This window comes from Phoca vitulina, unplaced genomic scaffold (genome assembly GCF_004348235.1).
Source record: "Phoca vitulina isolate PV1807 unplaced genomic scaffold, GSC_HSeal_1.0 scaffold54, whole genome shotgun sequence".
NCBI lineage: Eukaryota > Metazoa > Chordata > Mammalia > Carnivora > Phocidae > Phoca > Phoca vitulina.
In genome coordinates, this window is record NW_022589757.1 from 5,852,352 (window position 1) to 5,874,912 (window position 22,561).

The 22,561-nt window shown below is 37.7% G+C and overlaps 1 protein-coding gene across 6 annotated transcripts in view; it reads left to right on the forward strand.

Annotated features, from left to right (window-relative positions):
• The window catches only part of RGS7 (regulator of G protein signaling 7), a 517,535-nt gene that overhangs the window by 353,440 nt on the left and 141,534 nt on the right, over positions 1–22,561 (forward strand). For 4 of the 6 annotated variants that reach the window (XM_032389411.1, XM_032389406.1, XM_032389410.1 and 1 more), the window contains exon 4: positions 4,460–4,510. The exons of the other annotated variants lie outside the window; for them this stretch is intronic. In XM_032389411.1, coding sequence (XP_032245302.1) covers positions 4,460–4,510 — 51 coding nt within the window. The remainder of the gene's footprint in view (positions 1–4,459; positions 4,511–22,561) is intronic. 6 annotated transcript variants of the gene reach the window in all.

Below are 22,561 nucleotides of genomic sequence, written 5' to 3' on the forward strand. Positions count from 1 at the left end.
GATGACTGTAGCTGACCCTTGTAGCTGAGGGTGTGTCCTAATCAGTAGAAGAAACACAGCTGCAATGGAAGTAACGCAGGCACAGGACAGGGCCTGCTTCAGGCCTCTCTGCAGCACAGCCGACTTGGGGAAGCCTCTTTCCGCTCAGGTCCATGGCAGGGGTGAGGAAATAATACCGATGTCTAAACGTCTTCCATGGCTTTGCTTTAATTATGGGTGGGGTGGTAAAGTGATAGCACTGAAATGGGAAAATTATCACTGCAAAAGGTGATTATGGTAGCTGAAAATTATATGCCAGCCAAATACTCTTTGTATGGTAGATACCATCCTTTTGTAAATTGTCTTAGAGAAAGATCTGGAGAGGGAACCTTGCTGTGAATTCATTAATTCTTTTAACATTTACTGATTAGCTTCTACACGTCAGGCACTGCTCTGGGTGTTTGGGATCCAAAGATGAGTAACAGCCTCCCGCAGGTGGGCTGGGTAGAGGCGGCCTCCTGGAATCATTATGTGTGACCTGAGTCTTATGGACTGAGTTGGAATTGGCTGAAGGAAAAAGAGACGGGGACGGAATGGCATCAGCAAAGTCATGGAAATAAGAAACAATACAGCATGTGGGCAGCTATGAGCAGTGTATGAGGAACTGTCTTGCTTGTTTTGCTTGTTTTCATTTTTCAAATCATAGATTACTGGGATTGCACAATAATAAAACCTCTACTTCTCCTGCTAAGGAGAGGGAACACATAATTTTGTAACTGTGAGGGGTACAAGAGTAAGAATTCAAAGCAAGAGTATAGACACTGCTTGGGGCTCAAGTTCCCAGTAGCTGTAGTCATACAGGTGTTTCTTTTATTTCTTGGGGTTTAAGATATTATTGCATCTCTCAACAAGTTTCACATTGTAGCTATTCAAGAGCTCTTTTGCCATTTTCTTTAAAGAAAAGAAAAAACAACAAAAAGCAAAAAAGAAAACAAAAAATTCTCCATTTTACTGCGAGGCCCTCAGAATAAAGATGGATGGAAGTCTAAAGTACTCTGGATATGTACATTTACACAAACCTATTCATCTATTCATTAAACAAAGGCTGAGATGTTGCTAGAAATGCACCTTTCTTTCCTACACCCCTCCTGACTGTAATGCACCCTTTTAATTTTGAATTGTAATTCTCAATATGGCTATGATAGCACATTTCTCTTTTAGTCTTCTGGTTCCATCAAGATGCTGAAATTTTTGTTCTCTCTCTGGAAGCTAAGGTCTTGCTGTCATACATGCATAATAGTAAATATGGTGGATTTGGGTATATATTTAACAACGAAGTAATTCATAATGTTCTAACTTAAAACCATAAGTATACTGGCGTGACCACGCAATAATAAAACCACTATAATAGCATCTCCTAAGTGATATTGACAAGTGGCCCAATCATCCCTTTCAGAGCTGAACTGAGATTATAACCATAATAGAAATACTAAAATCTAGGCTAGGAAAAAAAGTTTCCTGTTTCCTGAGTTAAATGTAGTTTCAAATTAAGCTTCTTTGTATTTCTTTCTGCTCAGAAAAATAAAAAAGAAGAAAACTTAAAAAAAAACTTTCCCTAAAAGCATTTCTAAATCATCTTTCACACTAAGAGAAAATTATAGTCTTGGAACCAATGTTTGGCTCTCTGCAAAAGCATGGAAAATTTCCAGTGGCTGCTCACATATGTTCCCCAAGTTGATGCTCAAATGTGGAAAATGAGCAAGGTACCTGGAAATAGTGCATAAGATTTGGGTACCTGGAATTCTACTTTGGTCAAGTATCAATACAAACATATTTGAAAAACTGAGTCCCCCTTCTCTTTTTTGAAGGGATGACAGTGCCTCAAGACAAGTTAGGTTATAAGGCTGAACATAACACTGTGAAATACCTGTGTTCTTGTGAGTGGTCTTCCTTCCTTCCTTCCTTCCCTCAGAGCTGCTTTAAGATCAAGGTGAATCCATCTTCTTACCTGTATGGAAATCAATGGCAGTTATAAAAGTAACAGTTATAAAGGAACACAAGTGATTCAACACATGAAGTCATTTAAAAAATGCATACATATTTTATTTTTTTATTTTTTTAAAAAGATTTTTTAAAGTAATCCCTACACACAACGTGGGGTTCAAGCTTACAACCCCAAGATCAAGGGTTGCATGCTCTACTGACTAAGCCAGCCAGGTGCCCCCAAGCTTATTCTGAAGATAGTTCTGAACTATTTTGCATGAAGCAGCAAGAATTATTTAGCCATTGTCAACATCAGTCATATGCTACGTCTCAGGTGCAACGGAAGTCAGTCTCCAAGAGAGGTAGAAGTGGAATTTCAGGTCACACAAAATTTCATTCATGCAGCCCTGCTGCAGCTTACTATGTATACAAAGCTATTTTCATACATATTTTTTGCTATTTTATGTAGAAATGAATGATGCTGAAAACTAAATTAAATAGAAATGAATATTTCAGGTAAATCAAGTCCTCTTCTTTCTGCTCATATTTTCACCATTCTTTTCATCCACGATGCTCCTGCACTGGAAACCTTGAGTTCTCTTACTATTCTCCCACTGGCCACCCCCATACCTAATTAGTCACAAAGTCCTGAAGCAAGCCTCTAATTTTGCTTTAGTTCGCTTGTACACTGAACTAGTTCAGTACTTTTCCTTTCAGTCCTGGATCTTGACCAGTAGAAATGTTGGCTTCCCTGCTTTCTGTCTGACTGGCCCAAGGCACTCCCACATGTATTGCCAATCGAATTCCTTAAACTTGTTTTGATAAGGTCATTCTTCTGTTTAAAACCAAACACAACAGAACATACCATGTCTCCCTTTCTCTGCCTGACATATAGAAAGAAAAAATCTAAATTATTTTGCCTGGAATTCAAGATCTGCTGAATACACTGTGAGTACTTTTATTAGTGTCAAGTTCCTGTTATTCCCAGCATGTAGTATATGGAAAGAACACAATAGTTTTTATTGCCTATTGCCCCCTTTTTAATTTTGACATAGGCCTTCAGTAACTAAGTTTTGTCTTTTTCATATATCAAAATCTAGCTCAAACGTCACATTTTCTGCAGACCCTCTTTCATTTTATTCTGTATAAAGTGAAAACCTATATTTACTCATATTTTTTATTCATCACACATTATCAAACACTTGCTTTGTTCCAAATGTAGAAAGGTGAATATGTTACCCACTTCAAAGTACTTACTTGAGGGCTTTATTCAAATAAACAGTTGCAACATTGTATGATCTGTACTACAGTACAAGACTACACAGATACTTTCTTTTCAGTTCACTTTCTTTTTTTTTTTTTATTTTTTTTATTAATACATAATGTATTATTTGTTTCAGAGGTACAGGTCTGTGATTCATCAGTCTTACACAATTCACAGCACTCACCATAGCACATACCCTCCCCAATGTCCATCACCCAGCCACCCCATCCCTCCCACCCCCCACCACTCCAGCGACCCTCAGTTTGTTTCCTGAGACCAGTTCACTTTCAATGGAGGTTGCTGTAAACTCAGTGGACAAAAATGAGGGTCAAGGAAAGTTCTATTGCGTAAACGAATCTTGAGTGTCTTGAAAATAGTGGTAAGACATTTTGGTCAAAGAGAATAGTACTATAAAGACATGGAGACATGAAACACATAGGAGTTTTCAAAAGCTAACAAAAAATTTGGCTTGGCTTGAGGGTAGATAAAAGGACCATCTTACAAAGTATCGGTTATGCCGTGCTAAGAATTGTACTTCAAACATAGTGGGCACTCAATAAGCATGTAGTCAATGAACAAATGAATGAATCATCTTATCCACTACAAGTATATCAAACCTTTGTGTTTAAATATTTCATATTAAATAATTTACTAGTTTTCACCTGGGCACATCTTGATATTTGCAACATGGATGGACCTCTATGGGGGTATTGCACTAAATGACATAAGTCAAACAAAGGAAGACAAATGCCATATGATTTCACTAATATGTGGAATCTTAAAAACAAACAAAGCAGAAACAGACTCAGAGAATATATCCAGACAACAAACTGGTGGTTGACAGAGGGGAGAGCAGAAGAGGGGAATGGCAAAATATGTGAAGGGAAGTGGAAGATACAGACTTCCAGTTACACAATTAGTAAGTCATGGGGATGAAAAGTATAGCATTGGGAATATAGCCATTGGTATTGTAATAGGGTTGTATGGGGACAGATGAGAGCTACACTTGTGGTGAGCCTACCATGACATGTGGACTTGTTGAGTCACTATGTTGTACACCTGAAACTAGTGTAACATCGTGTGTCAACTATACTTTAATAAAAAAAAGATATATGCAAAAACATAAAACAAACATTCCTACTAATATGAGCGCCAGAAGTTAAGAGTTCTTAAAGTTAACATGTATAAACAAATATTCACAAATATTTGTGTTTTTCTTTTTTCTTTTTCTAGGGTCAGACATTGTTCAATGGTTAATAAAGAACTTAACTATAGAAGATCCAGGTAAATAAATCATTTTCCCATTGATAGAATTATTTTCTTTGTGGTTTTAAGAAATATGTTTTTCTTAGGGCTAATATGGCAAGCAAGCAAATCTAAAAGATTTTAATTACATTTAAACTATGCTTTTCATATTTATACAAATTTTATGGTAGTCAACATAATTTAACTAAAATTTATTTAGTAAGTTTTAACAATTTTTCACATATTTAATGTTCCATTTCATAAAATTTGATTCAGGTGATTGACGACTATAGAATGGGTAAAGTATATGTGTGTTCATAAATAATTATAGATATAATATGTCTGCTCTGCAGCACTAAGCTAATTTCCAGAGTTTGGGAACAGTTTCCACCAGCCCACATTGTACATTGCCTAGAACAAATTCCTACATACGGAAGGCATTTAATGACTTTTTAAAAATGTCATGTAAGAGCTTTCACATGCAGCAAACAATGTACATCCCTGAAGTGAAAATAAGATGTGTTTTGTTTAGAGAAGATGCTAAGAAAACAAACAAAAAGCTTATAAAATTTGGTATTACAGTGACTGAGAATGACATGGTAGGGAAAGATGACAATACACCAACCACACAACAAATCATCACTTCAATTAGAAAAGAATTCAGGATGGCTTTTGTTCTTGCCTCTGGTGGTTACCACCTTAGAATGGTTTAGAAATAACATTGAAAGGCAGAGTTTTTATTTTTCCTCATTCTGAGCTAACTTCATAAAACCTTGTCATCAGAAAATGTAGATGTAATTCAATACATAAATGCCTGTGCACAGCCCCTGCTCAACCGGTACGTGAGGTTTTAGAATACCTACCTAGCAGGTTAAAAAGGATTAAAACAAGTAAAGATGAAGCACCTACTCCAGCATCATATTGTTACTAAGTGAAAAGAGGAGGTGATTCCTGGGACAAGGAGTCACACAGTCTTACCAAGTTTACATTTTAGTCTCAGCTCAGGCTCACTCACACAAAAGCCCCCAATGCTAAAAACAAAACAAAACAAAACAAAACAAAACAAAACAAAAACCAAAAGATTGGCATAGTCATTGACAACCAGGAAAGTACTGTTTTACAAAAAATACTGTTGCTCAAAGGGTGAAGTGGATTCAAGAATATTTCTTGTGAGTTCAGACCAAAAGTGTACTTTAGTAATAGTCTGGGGAGCAAGGAAAAGTACATGATAAGCTAGTAAGAAACAGTCATTGTTTATAATTTATACATGAGATATCATTTTAGCTATAACATGTATGAAAAACTGATTTGATTTGCTTGCTCAACAGTTTAAGGAAGTTGTAAAGCTTTGTTAGAAGGTATATAGAAAGATAAAATCGATCATATCCAGGAAAGAACATACATGTTCTTTAGTCATATTTATGACTGGCTGAAAAACTAGTTGTTGGTTGGTAGGTTGATTGGTTGGTTTGAATGAACTAGTTCAACCTCTGCAGAGTAAAAGGCTAGACTTTAAGAAGAGTGGGAAGCACTGATGACTATTCTAAAGATATAACAGATTTGCACACAGAAATGCATCAATCTGGCAGCGTGGTTCTGAATAAATATGGTCAAGAACATAATTGACATCATGAAAGTAACTCTGATGGCTGCATGTATGAAATTAGTCATAGCATTTTGGAACTGCTCATAAAGAGAGACTGAATAGTTATTATAGTAGCAGGTTTAATTTTAACCCTATACATTTTCTGGAAATTTTAAAATAAAAAATAATAAAATAAGCTTCATGCCAGGCTTCTATCTGGTTGTCAAGAGGTTGTTTGAAGACCTCTAGGGATCGCTGGAAGTTCCAGATGTCAGTTATCTGTTGAAAGAGGATTTTGTGACAAGTTGGAAGAAGACAGCAATGCTTGGGGAAAGGTGCAGGTTCTGATGGCCCATCTAGGGACAGGGGGAGAGGGTTGCATGGTCTTCAGGGTCTTTGCAAGACCAATGAGTCCACATTATTTGTACACTTAGTGTTCAATATTTTGTTAATGAATACTTAATACTTTTCCATTTCTATTGTAGTAATTCAGTGCACATTTGGCTGGATATTTTACTAGAGATTTTGGTACTATTAGGGAAGTGGCCATGTTGTATTATTCTTTTAAGATAAAGCTATATTTAGGCCTTCAATTAGAATTTAGGATTATTTTTGTTATGTTTACATATACACATACCCATATAGTACACATGCAGGATTCATCTAAAGGTTTTGTTTTCATCTACCTCTTGGGTCCATTTTCACAATATTTTTTCTAGAAGAAGCTTATTTCTTCATTGATTTATCCATATTTTTATCCATTTAACAAATTTTCTGAATTCTTACTATGGGCTAGGCACTGGGAATACAGGAAGAAATTCCCTCCCCGATTGACTTGATTGTCTTTGGCTTCTAGGGTGTCCCACTCATGGCTTTTGTTCTTGTCACTACCCACATAGTCTTCTGTGACAGGTCTCCACTCCTAGCTAATCTGTAAATGTTGGAATGTCCAAGTTTCTGTCCTAGGTACCTTTCTTTTCTCCAAATACACGCTGTTGCTCAGTGGCATGTGTGGAGGACTTGCAAATTCATAGCTTTCATGCTGACCTCTCCATGGTGTTCCATACTAGTCTACCTGTTGCATATGTGGCCTCTCTCAGGGGGCAGCCTCAGCATCACCAAAGTAGAACCCTGATTTATCCCGTCTCAAACCTGTTCCTTCTGTCCTCCCAGACAAGTTACAGACTTTAGTCTTCTATCCAAGAATATGCTGTGTCTTTTCATTTGTTCAGGTTTGCTTTGTGGGTTCTTTCAGGAGTGTTTTAAAGTTTCCTCATATAGGTTTTGTATGTTTCATATTAAGTATGTTCCTAGCTATTTTATTTTGTGTTACTATTATATGTAGGTTTTACTCTTCACTTATATCTACTAACTGGTTATTTGTACATATAGATATTGTTGACATATGTATGCTAATTTTCTATATCACTACTAAATTTTATTTTTGTTAATATTCTTAACTAATTTATTGTAAAGCTGGAATACTTCTTCCAGCAGTTTCTTGGGATTATATGTATTTGTTCAATTCCTGAGCCCCTGTGTATCTGACATTAACTTTTGTTGCCCATATGTATGTTGACAACTTAGCTAGATGTAATGTAAGTGAGATAAACCTTTTTCTTTAAAACACTGTGGGTATTAATTCATTGCTTTCATGCATTCGCTATGGCCAAATCTGAAAACTAATTTTTCATATATATGTAAAATGTATATATATAATTTTTCATATATATGTATATATCTATATGCATGTGTGTGTGTTTTCCCCTGCCTAGATCTCTGTGATGTCTTCCCTTGAAATTCAAAACGTAAATACACAATTGCTAGGGGTTTGTTTGTTTGTTGGTGTATTTGTATGATCTACTAAATCATTTAAGTCTGTTGATTCAGGTTTACTTAAGTTGAAAAAAATTTTCCTGTTATATTATTTTGATTTCATTTCTTCATGTCTAACATCATATAATAATGATGCCCACTACTTAGTGTTTTCCTGAAAATTAAAGAATTAATGTGTATAAAGCAGCTACTACTAAAAAAACAGTAATCAAGCATTTATTACTACATTTATTACATAATAATTGCTCAAAAAATTAACAATTATAGTTGGTTTCGTATTTGTTTTTGTTATTATGTCTAATCACTTTCCTGTTTATTTATTCTGGTTTATTCTTTTGAAATAACATTTACTAGTATGTTTTATTCCACCTTACACCCAATTATCATTTATCACTTTCTTCTTTTTTCGCTCTTTTCTTAGCTCTTTCCCTTCCTTCTCCCTCTAGGTAAACTTGTTAACTTTGCACATTATAGCATTCATTTTTATTTCCTCCCCTGGCAGTTCAGCTCTTTATTGCTGTTAATGGAGAATAAATCTATTGCATTTTGACTTTTCTTCATTCTGTCCAGTTCTGTATTTCCACCTGCCCTTTGGCATGTCTCCTCTAGTCACAGCCCATTGTCTTGTGAGTCATCTTTCATCTCTTCTTTCGTTACATCAGTATCATTCACTTTTACTGTTTTGACTTCATGTAGAAGAGACTGTCATTAAGTTTACTTCATGCCATTTTATGTGTTAGAAATGTTTGTGAGTTTGTTTTATGAATTGTTTTCCCGTTTATTCTCCTCAAACATAAAGAATTCCTCATAGGACTGATGTTTGACTATTGACAGGGTGGATGGATTGTCTTAGATAACTCAATGTCATAGTTTCCCTTCTTTGCAGCAGGAGCCACCGTGCTGGTGATACTAGTTTGCTTTAGTAGGTTAGTTGTAGTTTTTAGTTAGACTGAGTATAGTGAGAAGGAGTGGAGCTGGGAGTGATCCCAGCCTCAGGACCTCTTCATGGTGCCATGCTGTCTCTGACTGTGATGGACCCTTTTCATGGGCCACACTTTCATCCTGTATCCTGCTTTGTCAGTTTCCAGCTTCCTTCACGCTGGGGTCATGCCAGACCTCTGTCTTGTGTGCTCTCCACGTGGTGGAGAGAAGCTGCTGTCCAGTGACTCCAGTGAACAGCATCCAAAATGGTGTGCTTCCTTCTCTTCTGTGTTCTGACCTTCCCACTGCAGACTTGGGGGTTCATTAGTCATCTTCCAAAGTCTTCTCTACTTAGTACTGTGGTGCTTTCTTAGGACAGTTTTGCAATCTGGTCCAATATATAGTATAGTGTTAGACTTTGGAGGCATATGTTTTGGCACCCTTCCCTAATTTTTAATGCTGGGTGCAGGTTTCTGTTTGTGTGATTTGTTGTTGATGATGATGATTTAATTGTTATAAACTTTGCTTATGTTGTTGTAGTGCAAGGAGTTGATAATTTTATTAATACTTTTCAATTCTATTGCTGAGAACATAGAATATGTATGAAAATACAAAGCACAGAATAAATTGCATTAGTCTCAGAGTTAGAGCCTAGCTGATAGAATACAGTGGTACTTTGATTTTATAGAGAGGAAAATTGATGTACATCAACTGTTGGATAGGGGCAGGAGAGTGAGAGGAAGAATTTAGCCTTTGTTGCATCTCTCTCCACATTGGCACCCATTGGGAAGCACGATGTCCACCACCAATGTCTTCAGTTGGTGGTGCACTCCACGGCTTCTGTGTTATTTCTTGTTCCCATTGACAGGGCCTCTTCCTGTCTGTTTACAATCTTTGCTTCGACCAAGCTCAATTTGGGGGCACACCAAGTGATTCTGCCTCACACTGGGAAAGCGTGCTGTTGCTTCCCAAGGACCTATGGTGTTTTTCTATTTTACTCTCAGTTGCACAAGAATATTCTGCTGCTCTCCCCCATCTCCGAGGCATGGGATTCTTTCAGGATGCCCAAACTCTTTCTGCCTAGACATACCACACAGTCTTTGCAGAATGATCCTTCTGGTTTACCAGGTCTCTATCTGGGAAACAATTATGTAATACCTTTTGCTTGTTTTTCTCGTTGCTCAAAATGGTATTCTGGCATATCAATTAGCTTTTGCTGTGTAAAGTTGGTGGCTTAAAATAAACAGCTATTTTATTTAGTTCATAATTCTGGGAGTTTGCTTGGTTAATTTCTGCTGGGCTTTCTTCTGGATTGTAGCCAGGTGGTTGGGTGGATGATCTAGGATGTGGGGGCATATTTGGTACTTGGTAGGTTGTCAGTTAGGTGCATCTCATTCTCTCATCCTCCAGCCTGCTAGCACTGATTTCTTATTACAGTGGTTTTCACAGTTCCAATCACAACACAAGCTTATACTCTGCCAAGGCAGGTACCATGACCAAGTCCAGAACCAGTGTAGGGAAGGACTGTCCAAGAGTATAGGTGCAGAGGTATATGAACAAATTTGGGCGGTTACTGCAAAATCTTCCACATCTATATTTCTTCTGTTTTTCAGATCTGCCTTTCTATGATATGTACTATTAGCTTTTGGCTTGTGTTTGCAAAATTTATCCTCCAGAACCTATTCATCATTTATTAGTAAATATGCTTTGTGTCTAATATCATTAATTATGGATGTTATTTTGAGACAACTTATCAAAAGACAAAGTTTCGGTTAAGATTGGCACCCTTTACAAAATGATTGACAGATATTAATAACTTCTTGACATCATCCTGCTCATTTGTGATCCTTGCTGCCTCTTACTGGAAGAGTTACCTTTGCCAAGCTCTTGAAGTGATGCTGACCAAAGTAGGGAGTACCTTGAGATCCTCCGTCTAATGAGTGGTTGGGATTTGAAATGAGCCTCACTGTGACTCCTGGATACTTAAAGGACATTAAGTATCTCTGTGTTCTCTGAGTAGTACCCTGCTTGCTTCACCTTTCTCTTTCTCTCTGTTCACCCATGCTTCTTGAGATCCCAGTATTTCTTGAGAGACATCCTGGCATTTAAGTTGAGTCATGGGCTTTGCAGAAATACTTGAGCTGGAATCTTGATTCAGGCACTTACTGGCTATGGGCATTGGGCAACTTAGTTAACTTCTCTCTCTCTCTCTTTTTTTTTTCTTCATCAGCAAAATACTTTTAATACAGTGTTTTGTGAAGCTTAAATGAGTCAGCATTCAAGTGTGCCCAAATCTTGATTTTATTTTTAAATAGGCCAGATTCTTTTAAAACTCTGAACATTTGCAAGCACATTTAGCTAAATTGAATTCTTTAAAATGCATGCAATTTTTATACTAGCCTTCAAACACAAACTATTCCGTGAAGACTTCTCTCCATAATTCAGCTCCCAATTGCTTTTCTTTACCATGAATTATTCACATTTGCTACTATTCAATTTGTTGCTTAATTTTATCTTTTACTCACATGTTAGTCTTACTCCTTTAGACAAATCTAAAAAACATAATGACAGAGGACACATATCTTCTCTAGTCATTGACTGAAGTACCAAGATCAATTAGTTCTCAATACTCACTTGACTTTTACTAATTGAAATGATGTTAAGTTTATGGTAACCAATGATTCAGTTTGTGTTCTCCTAAATAGATGGGGAAAAGTAAAGAGAAAGAAATTTAAAATGTATTTTTCTTTATTTAAACCACACCCAGGGTGAAAAAAAAAATGATTTAAAATGCAGACAGAAAAATAAGATTAAGAATAAATGTGGATTTATCCAGAATAAAAACTTAATGCTGAATAGTTGCAAAATTTCTTCCTCTTGAAGTATTATCTATTGTAAAAATAACTGGAAAATTGAGATTCAGACAAATCAACTAGATGTTTTGCTTACACATCAATTAACTGGATTGAATATCTTAATTGTCACTGCATTAATTAAATCAACTCATTATGTTCACCATTAGAGTCTGTCATCCACCTCCCAACCCTCCACAAGTCCTCTAGAGAAAATGATCAAAATTCTGTTAATGAATATAATAAAACTCTGTTACAAATAGCCTTCATATCCCATGGTTTTGTTTGGCTTGTCAGAGAAATCAGCCCAAGGAACATGAGGACGTATCAGAATTGAGAAAGTATAGAATGTCTCCATTATCCTTGATAATGTCTTATCCCTGCAAAGTATTCATGCTATTCCAAATCATTTTAAATAGATTATTTTATTTGATTACTACAACAATATCATGAAGTAGTCATGCAGACGTACTCATCTCACAATTGGAAAGTCACCTGAGAAAAACGTGAATGTCCAAAATCACGCAAAAACCTGTTCAAATAAATAGAACCTTGGTCTCCCAACCTATAGCCTGTGTGTCTTCTCCTTTTGGCACAATTATTTCAGGTTTAGATTCTGCTTTTCCTTAAGTGGTTGGCAACCATGAGAGGTACATGGATCCACCTACACAGATGGTCCTTTACATTGTGTCTTTTGGACATTGTGTCTTTTGGACTAAAGTAATTGATTTTCATAGATTTGGTGTTATATTTAGCTACTGCATCCTGGGCATATCCTTTGTTAGAGCTATTTTCCACATATTCCAATGTGTATCTATTACAGTCAAAGTAAAAAAAAAATCTTTTCTGTATGCTCTTCATATTTTTTTTTTAAGATTTTATTTATTTATTTGAGAGAGAATGAGAGAGAGCACATGAGAGGGGTTAGGGTCAGAGGGAGAAGCAGACTCCCTGCCGAGCAGGGAGCCCGATGCGGGACTCGATCCAGGGACTCCAGGATCATGACCTGAGCAGAAGGCAGTTGCTTAACGAACTGAGCCACCCAGGCGCCCCAGCTCTTCATATTGTTTCAAACAACAATCTTGCTTGGGTGGCCCGAGGATAGAAGCATTTAAAACACTCTTGCAAATAATCAAGACCCTTGTGTAAAAAAAAAAAAAAAGCTTATAAAAATACACATTTTATTGTCCATTCTGCAAGCTATCATGTCAATATGAACGAAATAAAGTGACTCCTTTATTATTTATTGTTCTAATGCCAGTGAACCATTCATTATGGGAAAACATTCTGGGTTTCTAAGATATCGTTTAACATTCTGGTGATAACATGCAAGAAATCATAGATCAGAGCCATCACATACACCTCTAACAAGATTGATTAGTTTGATCTAGTTCAAGACAATAGATATTACCTAAGCATACATCTTTCAAATGTGCACTTTCTGTTATAAATAATACTTAAAGAAAACATGAATAAATTCCTCATATCTTTGGGCACCTGCTCCCAACCCATGTCTCTGCTACTGCAGCCAAAGCTTCATAGTTATATACATGAGGAATACTATATGCAGCTCTAATTATTTTCACGGGAGATGAGCAGGAGCTATGGTTTCCTTTATGTATTCATTTCAGTGTGTTATTAGTTTCTCCTCACAAGAGAGCAGTAATTCCTTTTTGCATATATTCCATTAGCATCCACTTTTTAAAAAATTATTGTATCTTGTATGTTTAATATCATCAGGAACCTCTCACTTGGTGACCATTGACCCTTGGGAATATTCTACCAAGGCAGAAAATGAAAAAGTCTGCAGATGTTTAGTCCATGATGTCTCCCATTCAAAGTAATTGGTACCAACGATTAAAGCCCAATCACATTCAGCCTGTTGAGACCAACGGTCTCATTTAACTTATTATCTAACCATACCCCTTTAGCCATTTATGTATCTATGTATGTATGTTTTGCATTTGCATTTAAATGCTATACTTCATAATGGAACAAGAGACTGCTGTAGTCATTTGACTAATTTAACTATGCAGTTGCTCTACACAATTAAAACTCAAAACCCAAAATATACTGAAAAGTCTTCATAATAGGAGTCATTACCCCCAGAATGTCTACAATGGTTTCAGCCACCAAGAGGCCATTTTCCTGTAAATAGAAGCCTTTTCTCCTTGGGCTTCTGGCTGCCTTCATATTCCCTCTCTGTGACTATATTGCAAATAACAATGAAAAAGAATTATAATACATTAACATTAGTTAATTGGTTCCCTCCAGGTACCATGCTGGATGTTTTCTTCTTATTTAAAGGAGACAAGAGAGCTCACATGTACTAAACACTAAATGTGCCAACACCATGTTGAGAGCTTGATATATGTTATTTAGTCTTAAAAGAAAAAAGAGAAAGAAACTTTATGAAGTAGGTGGTATATCAGAAAACTAAGTCTCAGATCATGAAGCTACTAAAAGATAGAACCAGCATTTAAATCCAGATACACTGATTTTAAAATATTAACACTTTCAGATCCAGAGAAGGAGTATCAATTTCATTTTACAGCTGAGGTCCCTAAGGCTTAGAGCAGAGCTGAGATGTGGAGCCGGGATTCACACCTGTTCTATGTCAGACATGATGCCTACACACACGCATTTATTAGAGATTCAGTAGGTGCCATCTCTCTATGCCGGTTCCTCTTTTGGTGTGTACTGGCCAGCACATGCATCTATAAATGCCATTTCCAGAGTTTTATGATCTTTCCCATTTTTACCTGATCGGCAGATTTTTTTTTCATATACTACTTATTAGAGTTGCCAACAATTAAGGAAAGTACTAAAAAACAGCTGGGAATATAATTAGAATTGCTGTCTTTTTGCTTGTAAAAGTTGAACAAGCATAATGATGCCAGAGTTCAATGTATTTTGAATAGTTGTTTAAATTCACTTAGGCACATTTCATATCTCAGCAGAAATTAATATTTCTATTCTATGCACTAGAAAAAAAATAAAAATAAAAACCAAATGGAAAAGCTCGATTGCCCATTGGCATTGTTGAATTCTTCTAGCGGCTGGTTGACATCTCTGTTGTTTTCTTCTTTTTAGGTCTTCACTGTCTATCTTATTAACCTTTTTGTGTACACATGTTCCTTTTATAAGCCAACTTGAATTTTGTTTTGTTTTGTTTTGTGGAAGAAATATAGCATACACATTTTTTTTAAAAAGTAGGAGGTTTGGATGGAAGGCAAGAAAGAAGAAAGGAAGTAAAGAGAGAAAGCATAAAGAAGGAAAGAAAAGTAGAAAGGATTTGGTAAAGTTAATAAGGCCTGGAGAATAGGACATCACTGAAAATAGGCCAATTCATCAGGATCGGCCGGCCACTCAGAAAAGGACAGGGAAATGTGGGTGATTATATCCCTTATCCAGAGGGAGCCATAGACTGTTGTGTAAGAGCTGTTTGAAAAGTTAGGTCCTTTTATCTTTTATGAAAATAACAGTATGTTTTATTTCCCAGCTGAAGAATGAGTTAGGATTTTCCCCTCTCTATCTGAGCCGAGAACAAGCCTATTTGTCCTATTCATAAAGTTTTCCCGATTGTTATATCTAAGACTGGCAGGAAGTGTTCAGCACAGAGCACATGATAGGAGAACTCACAGAAGCTTTGTCACCGGAATGTGATCCTACCATGGCATGAATGCACCTGTCTCTTCACTATCATTTGGTTGCAAACCATACATAAAGATGACTGATCTCACAGTAAAAAACAAAACCAAACCAAAAAAAAAAAAAAAACTTCTTAAAATAATTGGTCTAAGAAACTCAATGTAACATATAATATGATTTTTATATTTTGAAAATTTCCCTGTAAGCAAGGAAGACTTTGTGTCTAATAGAACTAAAATGCCGTTTAAATTTTGCAGTTACGTTATAATTCAAGTGATTGGTATCTCTGGAACTATCCAGAATTGCTCCTTTCCACTGTGTTCACGAATGCCTGGGCATGGAGGCCCACTAGTGAGCGTCATGTACACCACGTAGAATTCTGATTAACTCCATTTCATGTAATGCACACACTTGGACTGTGATTTTGTCATTTTCTCAAAATAACTCCTCTTTTAATTTAATCCAGTGTTTTGGAAGGGGATCCGCCAGCACTTTGGTCCTATGGAATAGGCATGAAAAGAGGGGGTGACAGATTTTCAGACTGTTGAGTGTTACTTGGCTATTTCAGCTATTTCCTCTGCTGGGGTTCATCCATGAAAACTTCTGTGGTCTGGGTCGTTGTGGGCCTCTCTGTAAGCAATGATGGACACACACTCGTTTATTAGCCTTCTGAGAGCTTCACCACTGATGAAGCCTTAGCCTTCACTAAGCGATCTGCCAGGTTTCCCTTGGTTATGTCCTCAGGGACCCCCTAATAACTGTTTAGTATGTTGTTCAACAGACTTTTTGTGGGGGTAGATGTCAGATGTCACATGCACCGATTTTTCTTAAAACATTTTGAATTATAAAAAAACCATTATAAACCCACTGTAGGTAATCTGGGAAATATAAGGAGGAGAATAAAAAGCATTCATAAAAAGCACTCAGATAGCCACAGCTAAAATTCTAGCATTATCTTCCCAGTCTTCTTTGAAGGTGTGAGCTCTCACTGGCTTTTTTATTGGAACTAGTCCCACTCAATGTCGTCCCCTCCCCATATCTGATAATTTTCCTGGGCCACTCATGAACCAGTATCTCATGTCCCTTCCCCCCACTTATTTGTGGTGCCCACATCCTTGCCAGAGCCCCCATTGCCCTTTAGAGATTGCTGTGTTCCAGAACAATAACCCTCTGCTACCATCCCTTTGATCCCAACCAAGGGCACCACTCCTACCTGGGTGTTAGGAAGTCTTTACCTCTTCACAGACTTCTGCTTTCATCTCCCAGACTAACTTTTCACAAGATGTTTTTGAGCCTCACAGTTAGTAGAAGGAAAATACCTCACAGAGAGTAACTGTTACCCCTTCTCAGTCCAGATCTGTCTGTACATCCTTTAGAAGCTGTTTTCTTGTTGCCCTCCTCACATCTAGGGACAGTGGCCAACATCCCCAACACTGAAAATCTTCCAGGCATATTCAGGCGCAGAGTCTGGGACTTAATTGATTCCTAGGATACAGTTTTCTTTCATCCTACTGTTGGCCACAGTTTCTGAATTCTCATATCTGACTCCAAGATTGACCTCTTCCCAGGACATCTTAGGACTGACCTCTGCTAAGGATATGTTTGAGAACTGACCTCTTTCAAGGGCATGTTGACATAACACCACCCCTGTTGACAGAGGCATGGACTGTCCCTCCATTGTCACATGATGGTCTGACTTCAGGACATGTTACAAAGTCTGGGGCACATATTTACTGGAATGTGAGCTTTGTGAGTAGAAGGTCTTCATTTTGTCTTTGCCCTGTCTCTGGCATCTTTAGTGTGCCTGGCACATATTGGGCATTTAAATATTATTGAATTGAATATTTTTAACAAAGAGAATAGTAATACAGTAAATAGGCTATTTTTATATTTTATCTTTCATATTTCAGTATTCGTGGCTCACGCTCTAGTTGGAGGTTTACCTCGAAGTGAAAAGTGGTAGGTTCCCATGAACTCCATGACATACAGAGTGTTTAGTTATAGAGCAGAAAGAGAAACTTCCCAGGGTTATCAATCCATAGGTTTCAAATAATCTATTTTTCTCTAAGTAAAGTCAAGGGTAGATGTTATCCAACCACAACTCTAACGTTGTGAAACAGCCTAAGGAGGTTGCTTTTATTCCATGGGGGAAAAAATGAGTTTTATGAGCAAATAGTAGCAAATAGTAGCTCTTATTAGAAACAAAACATGATTTATTGGTTGAAATATTATAGCACACTGGAAAACCCAAGCAAAGGCATACCAAGGATAATAGAGTCTCATAAAAATCATAAAAAGACAAATTTATCATTTGAACATTTATCTGTAGCCTGAAATGATATTATATTAAGTGAAATAACTGCTTTAGGTTATGCTTTGATTCTTTTTTCTGGAGAATTTTTCAATAAATGTAAAGCCACTGGAAAGTATCCTGACACCCTGCAGATATCCTATATTTTCTAACATGATTCAAGGTCGGACCACTTGCTTCCACCTTAGAAAAGTAGCTGTTGTAGACATTTCTTTTCCTATAGTTTAGGGAGAGAAAGTAGGTCAGCTTTTCTGGAATGACACTTTTATGTTGGCCAATAGCAGGAGATAAGATGAAGGTGTTGGGTGGTTGGGTGTGCAAAGCCCTGAGTTGCTCTTCTGAGACATTTCTGCTCAATCTGGTAAGCAATGATCAGCCATCAAGGAAGGAGAATATCTTGTCCCTCTACAAATAGGTAAATTTCCATTGCCTTGCCTTTATATAAACATGAACCCTAAATTTTATTAATGTTCTCCAGCTCCCATCTGGGCCCCCAAATTTGATAAAGAGGCCTAATTCACTAACATATGGGCAATGGTAGCCTAGTCAGCTTTTGGTCACTGATGCAGTACCATAAACAGAAAGAAATTATTGAAAGTATCAAAGACTTTTTAATCCAGTGACTTACCTTAGCTTTAACCACACCCCACCTGTTCCATCCAGCCCTTTACAAGAGAAATAAGAGCAAAGAGTTGGATATGAGCGTCTGGCAGCTGAGGGCACCCTCCTCCCTGGCACTGCTGAGAAGGAGGGGCTCATGCGGCTCCTTCTCATGCCTAGGCTCATTGTCCATCTGTCTGCAGATTCTGTCAAATATTCACACACATTACATATTCACTCACTTAAGCAAATCCTGGGGACATGGTTTGCAGGGGCTGCCACTAAAAGTTTAATAAAGCTGTGCAGTTGGGAATACCTCTGTAACTAGTAATTGAGACATTTGAGCAAACAATCGATTTTAGGCACACCATCTCACAGGAAAAGGTGCAAACAAATCGACAGGGATATAGACGGTTTAAAGATAAAGAATGGGGCAGAAGTGTGAGCTATGGCTTAGATTATATCATACAAATGATGCAAAATTCTCCCATCATCTTAAACAAGACCTCTGTGGAATGTTATATGCTGTGAGTAATGAGGACAATAGAAGCCCAGGCTTCTCCCTGTGATGTGATGCTCTAAGAAAACAGTAACCAGAGAAACGAGGCTTGCAGATAGGATCATTCATGCATTTAATAATTATGTACACACAAAATGTGCTCGCCCCTGCATTGGAGGTGATGATCAATATACCCATACTGCCCCTCTCACAGACCCGACAGCTGAGGAATCATTATACCAACAGCAAAACAGTCAGCCACTTCAACTCACAAATGCTTCCAATTTTCTCTCAGTTTATCCTTCCAGTAATCCACTGACAGTGTCTAATCCCTGGTCAATCTCACTATGTTCCTGTCTCTATCTGAGATTGTGCACATGTTATGGAAAAGTTACTCAGTGCTATCAATTATTGCCCCCAAGATGTCACAGTTTCCAATTCCAATCAGGCCTTCAGGGTCTCCTGGCAATCGTGTTTTCCTAGTCATCGCTCCTACTCAGTGGAAATGATTATTCAAAGCCTTCATTTGCCTGCAAAGTCTCCAAACAGACTCCTTCTCTGTCATCCTCAGCATCAGACCATAACTTCTTAGAGAAAATATAAATCAAAGAGGAAATTTGTCAACTTTCTGACCCTTTGTGCCTCACAAAAAACATGACAGTGTCTACGCTATACGTTCTTGCCTCCTTTCCCATCTGGGTTAGGCTTCCTGTGCTTCTTATCCTGACCTCTCACCACCTCAGGGTTCTTGTCGCATCCCTCCTATTTCTCTTGTCTATCCTCAACTACCATATATTTACTGGTTTACTCACCACCATCTTTTTTCCATCACGAAGCACTCCTGTATTGATAGGTGGTCCATCCTAGCCACTCTCCTCTCTCTTAGTTTTACAAACTCACTTGTACTTTCTGTCTCTAATCCCTCTCTCTATAATTCCTCTCTCAATTCACTGGAATCTTGTTTGTATCCTCCACTTATAATCTGAAACTTTATTCAGTACAGCTGGTAATATTCTTCTTGTTGCTAAATTCAATTATCATTTCTCAGCCCTTAATCTGACCTCATCTAGCATTTTCACACCTTCTTGTCTTCCATTACTCCATCCTCTGGTTTGCACTAAAATTTTCTCCCCCTCCAAGTTAGCATTCTTCACAGATTTCTCTACTTGCCTCTTTACTCTCAGGGTTTTTGAGACCCAAACATGGTCTTTCTCATTTATTGGCTCTCTTCAGGCCATGTGCTTCTTTATTTTATTCACTACTGGTGTGAATACACATCCAGATTTCCTTCTGAGTTCCTGGTCTATAGATCCAGCTCTCTTGTAGACATATTTCCCTTGGATTTTTAAGAGGCATTTCATTTACTCAACAAATCAAAAATTGACCTCATCATTTTATCCCCAAATCTGTATAGACTTCTCCTCTTAAATATCTCTCCACTGCTCTTTCCGCCATCTTTCCCCGCTGCCATGATGGTGCACATGAATATCCTGGCAGATGCTCTCAAGATCATCAACAATGCCGAAAAGAGAGGCAAATGCCAGGTTCTTATTAGGCTATGCTCCAGGGTCATCATCCAGTTTCGAACTGTGATGCTGAAGCATGGTTAGTTACATTGGTGAATTTGAAATCTTTGATGATCATAGAGCTGGGAAAATTGTTGTGAACCTCACAGGAGGGTCAAGCAAGTGTGGAGTGATCAGCCCCAGATTTGATGTATGACTCAAAGATCTAGAAAAATGGCAGAACAATCTGCTCCTATCTTGCCAGTTTGGTTTCATGGGACTAACAACCTCATCTGGCATTATGGACCATGAAGAAGCAAAAACAAAAACACACAGGAGGGAAAATCCTAAGATTCTTTTCCTAGGGATACAATACATATGTGCAAATAAAATGCCTCAATGAGAAAAAAAAAAAAAGATTTCTGCACCTATTCCAACGACAGTCTCATCTCACTGGGAACAACCACAATCTTCTAACTCATACCCCTTCTTCTTTCTCCCACACCCATATATTCATTTCACTGTATCTAAAATGACCTTTCTGGAATTCCCATCTGAGCATGTCTCTTCGGAGATTTTATAACCCTAATAGATCCCCCACTGCCCATAGGATAAAGTCCAAATTTTTTAGCTTGAATGTGAAACCTGTTTTGATGTAGCTATGTTTGCCATTGCGTCTGCTCAGCTCAGAACTTCTTGCCCCACAGCGCACCTTGCAGCCACCAGGTTGCTGGCTGTTTGTTAAATGACACTGTCCTCTTGATCACAAGCATTTCCAGGTGCTGTTTTCTTTGCTTGCAACCTCCTCTTTGCTTCTTAGCTCCTGTCTTTTATTTGGGATTTAAGTTATGTATCAACTCTTTCAGAAAACTTTCCTGGCCTCCCAAGATTAGATTGGATGTCTTTTTAATGTGTTTCCAGAACACTGCACTTACCTCATTGAAATTCTTATTACATGGTGTGGATGAGTGCCCATTTATTTGCCTATTTTGCCTATTAAATAGACTACACTTTCCTTTAAGGAATGGGCTGGCACCTTTCTTTGGTACTTTTCCCCATGTGTTGAATAAACGAAGGAATGAGCTATACATTTGGAAATCAAAGCTTTGAAATTAGATGAGCTTGCCAAAGAAGAAAGCATACAGAGTAAAGGCAAATGGGAGCCATAGCAAAGACGGAGTTCAGGAGACTTCCTCACTGTAGAGTTTGGGAAGGACAACGGCAGAGAAGAGTTCAGGAACCAGCGGGAAAGACAGCAAAGTAGATCGAGTGTGGAGGGCATCAAACAGAGGGTTTCAGGAAGAGAGATTCATCAGTGGCTTGTTACAGAGAGAAGACTGAGAGAGCGAGGAGAAGCTGTAGCACTTTTGTAGTAGGAAGTCATTGGCGACCTTTCCAAGAGAGCAGAATTAGTAAAGCTTTAGGTTCAGAAGACAGAGCACAGGGAGCTAACGACGTCATTCCATATGGTCATCACAAGGAACACTCTAAATTTAAAGTTAGATAGAGCATGCCAATAGATAGCATAGCACTTGTCAAATTCCTGGTCTGTGTCTGGTACGTTTGGGCATCTCAAGTGTTTGAACGGCAGTTTTCATTCAAAGTAAGTGAAAATAAACGTGAGCATAATAACAGCAAAAAATTTTTGCACCCTTTAAATTGGAATTACGATTTCTACATAGAAGAGATGGCACTCCTGTGACTGTTTACTAAGGTGCATCTCTATTGACACTTTTTTAATTGCATTTTTTATTTTAATTCCAGTATAGTTAAACATACAGTGTTATATTAGTTTCAGAAGTACAATGTAGTGATTCAACAATTTTATACGTTACTCAGTGCTCATCATGATAAGTGTGCTCTTTAATCCCCATCACCTGTTTCCCCCATCCCCCCGCCCACCTCCCCTCTGGTAACTAGGAGTGTGTTCTCTATAGTTCAGAGTCTGTTTCTTGGTTTCTCTTTCTCTCTTTCACTCTCTCTCTTTTTTCTTCACTCATTTGTTTTGTATGGTATTTGTCTTTCTCTGACTTATTTCACTTAGCATTATACTCTCTAGTTCCATCCACATTGGTGTAAATGGCAAGATTTCATTCTTTTTTTTAGATTTCATTCTTTTTCATGGCTGAATTATACACACACACACACACACACACACACACACACCACATCTTCTTTATCCATTCATCTATTGATGGACACTTGGGCTACTTCCATATCTTGGCTATTGTAAATAATGCTGCTATAAATAGGGGTTCATGTATCCCTTTGAATTAGTGTTTCCGTATTTGGGGGTTAAATACCCAATAGTGTGATTGTTGGATTGTAGG